The sequence below is a fragment of the Nematolebias whitei genome, chromosome 1 (assembly GCF_014905685.2).
Source record: "Nematolebias whitei isolate Nwh7 chromosome 1, NemWhi1, whole genome shotgun sequence".
Taxonomy (NCBI): Eukaryota; Metazoa; Chordata; class Actinopteri; order Cyprinodontiformes; family Rivulidae; genus Nematolebias; species Nematolebias whitei.
Window position 1 is genome coordinate 74476267 of NC_056498.1, and position 3561 is coordinate 74479827.

General features: G+C 41.0%; 1 protein-coding gene across 1 annotated transcript in view; it reads right to left on the minus strand.

The window, feature by feature from the left end:
- pdxkb (pyridoxal (pyridoxine, vitamin B6) kinase b) overlaps window positions 1–1803 on the minus strand; it is a 9859-nt gene extending 8056 nt beyond the window's left edge. Inside the window, exon 1 of the mRNA XM_037698090.1 lies at window positions 1791–1803. Coding sequence (XP_037554018.1) covers window positions 1791–1803 — 13 coding nt within the window. The remainder of the gene's footprint in view (window positions 1–1790) is intronic.
- Window positions 1804–3561: the final 1758 nt, after the last annotated feature.

Here is a 3561-nt window from a genome sequence, read left to right on the forward strand (position 1 = left end):
ATATATATATATATACATATATATATTTGTATGTATATATATATTCTAAAATAAACTCCTACTTACTACTTGTACTAATATTCCTACTTCATGGTTTTCACTTACCGCGGGGCTTCAGGGTATGGATCCCCCGCAATGAATGAGAGACTACTGTATATATAAATAAGACGAGACAAACAAGTCAAAACAGCCTTTCAAGACTGAAATGCTGTGAGTAAAATTATCTTTCTACCTCCACAAGTTTAAAGACTGTGGTTTCCAAACATTTTAATTTTTGACCCATAAAAAAATCAATGGTAGCGTCTTGTGACTGCCCTATTGCTGGTCTGTGCATAAATATTCCTTTAACAAACCATGGAAACAAGGACTTAAAGACAGTACAGACAGTTGCAACTACTGACCCCCCACTTGGTGTTTCATGACCCATTTTGTCCAAATGCTGTATATTACAATGTTCCAATATGGGAACCCCGACATTGAAGCTGGAAGTGTTCCAGATCCTCAAACACTGGTCTCCATACAGATATTTTAAGTCCTTCCCTCTTCATGTAAATAGACGGAAAATTGACCCTTTCAAAAATAGACAAAATACACCTCAGACTGTGAAGTGACATCATGTTTATGTGCAGAGGAATAGGCAGAACCTAAGCTCCACATCTCTAGTTCTCACATTCTGATCCCATAAATACAACAAGGCAGCATAGCTTTGATTCCCAACAACAAGAGAAGGTGAGGACGGTTGGTCTATTACAGTTGTGTGCAATCTGTGCCTCTCAAGCCTTTTGTGGCTTTTTGGTACCTCTGCAGCAGTTCGTTGTAGCTTCGACAAAAAATAACAAATGTAAATATATTTATTTAGCTTGTCGACAGGCGTATAATGCGCCATATGCGGTGCTCTCATTTTGATTTGGTGCACACCTCCGTCATCTTCCCTGTAGTCCACATTTGCTCAAACACTGACTGATGGTGGGATCTGACACTGATGAACCTTGACCCTGGAGTTCACCTCTGATCTCAATGGAAGTTGGTCCGGAGCCCTTTCGTTACTGTTCCTTTTTTATTTTTGTCTCTTCAATCCATCATCAGTTTTCGTCTTGTGGACACATTCAGAAAAGGTTGTCTCCATTCCTGTGGACCTTAACCTTCTGAATAATTTGGGTGGCTATAGTCACAGCAACAACAAACTGCTTGGAGATAGTCTTATATTCTGAGACAACTCTCTCCTTAGATTTCTATGGACCTTTGTGGGTTTTTCTTTCTTTAACAAAGAGGTAGGAACAAATCTGTCTGTGTGCATAGGAATGACAGAGTTGAGGACTGAGAGCTTCTCCATCTTTGGTGTAAATTTGTCTGACTGACCTTCATATAAAAATGCCAGAGATGCCTAATCAAATCTTGTGTATTGGAGACGATGATTTGTAATCTCTATGTGGAGAGAGTTATTCGGTGTGACATATTGAAGTAGACCTCTGAAAAGAGAGAGCAAACACGATCACATTGAAATTTGAAAGTCGAAACAAATGAATGAGAGCAAAAAACAACAGTGAGGAAGATGGAGTGACGCGGCACAGCAAACTGCAGCAGACGTTGGGATTGCGACAGCAGCGTTTGGTGACGACAGAGCCAGCTCTTATCTGCTCTGCCTTCATTCTTTCTCACACTCAGCACTGCTTTGAATGCTCATCTCTTTTTCTTAGCCCCTTTGGCTTTCCCCTGGCTTGTTGCTTAGCAACTTGACACCCCCCCCCCCCCTCCAAAGACCGTCACCATGTGACTTGGCTGTGACTCACCTGAAACCCGCATCATCAGCCCTCAGCAAGCATGTCAGACAGTCATCAAACATGGTGCTCACGTCACACAAATGATGCAAAATCTTTTTTTTAATCGCCTGTGTAACACACAGAAACGGGGAGTGTTTGTTGGGGGTGGTCTTCATCCGACCAAACAACTTCCCTGTCCTTTTTTGTCAGTCAGTACCATAGAGTTTTTGTACTCAAAGTAATACAACAACATAAAAGTATCCTGATTCATGCTCAATAATCCAGGTAGAAAAATTCATTAAAGTTATGTCAGGTCCTCTGGACTGTTTCTTTTTGTTGAAATATTTTGTCTTTCATCCAAAAGACTTCATCAGTCCAAGGAGCCACAACAAACTCAGTCTTTTAAACAGCGCCTCCACATAGTGGGTCAACCAGTTTGATGGTGCTCAGATGATTTCTGGAGTCTGCCCTCTCCCCCGCTGACTCGTTTGAGGCAGTCATGTCTAAAGTGGTTCAAAACATCAAAGTTCATGCTCAATAATCCAGGTAGAAAAATCCAATAAAGTTAAGTCAGGTCCTCTGGACGGTTTCTTTTTTTGAAAGAAGTAAGACTGAGTTTTTGTTGCTCCTCGGACTGATGAAGTCTTTTGGATGAAAGACGAAACATTTCAACAAAAAAAACTGTCCAGAGGACCTGACTTAACTTTGATGGAACATAAAAGTACTTAAAAATAAAACTGGTACATTTCGTCAAGCCAAAATAATTAAAAAATAACTACTAAATCTTAACAAATGACCACCATTCATTTGTGACTGTTTGAGTTTAAACTAAAATTGTTTTTGAAAATAGACGGAGTTGTAGCTATTTTGGTTTTGGATTTTTTTGTGTGTGTACTATCGTGAGCTCTCACAAGATGTCTCAGTGCTCAGAGAATGTGTTGGGTCTCAGTTATGACAAACCAACATTATCTCAATATCTAATCCTAACTCTCTTGTGCTGGGCAACGAACATAAGAAATTTGCAATATTGTTATTAGTATAAGGGGAATTACTTTCCCCCTATAATGGGTGTTCATGGAAATCCATCCATCCATTTTCTTTACCCGCTTATTCCATTTTGGGTCATGGGGGTCGCTGGTGCCCATGTCCAGCGATCACTGTGCGAGGGGCGGGGTACACCCTGGACGGGTCGCAAGTCCATCACAGGGACACATAGAGACAAACGAGACAAACAACCATTCACTCTCTCACTCACACCTAGGGACAACTTAGAGTTACCAATCAGCCTAACATGCATGTTTTTGGACTGTGGGAGGAAACCGGAGTACCCGGAGAAAACCCACGCATGCACAGAGAGAACATGCAAACTCCACCCAGAAAGGCCCCTGGACCGGGGTTTGAACCAGGGACCTGTTCGCTGAGAGGCAGCAGCTCTACCAGTTGCGCCACCGTGCTGCCCCTGTTCATGGAAATAACTTCTGCTAATCTGATAGCACTGACAACATTACTATAATCACTTCTTCACTCTTCTACTTGTAGTGTGTGATCGTGATCACCTGTCTTTGAATCTGGGTTCATTTTAGCTGACACGTACATAGGCAAGTTTAGATATAAAAACCAGGAGAGATTTGTGTATTGGTTCTACTTTTTAACAGCTGGCAAATAAATTCTGTCTTCCTAAAGAATATGTTTTTAGATACCTCCAAGCTGGACAACAAGTTTGTAGCTCATCGCAACTATTATTTCCTCTTCCTAACTCCTCTGTTTTTTTTAAATTGTTCTTAACATTTTCTTTCCATTA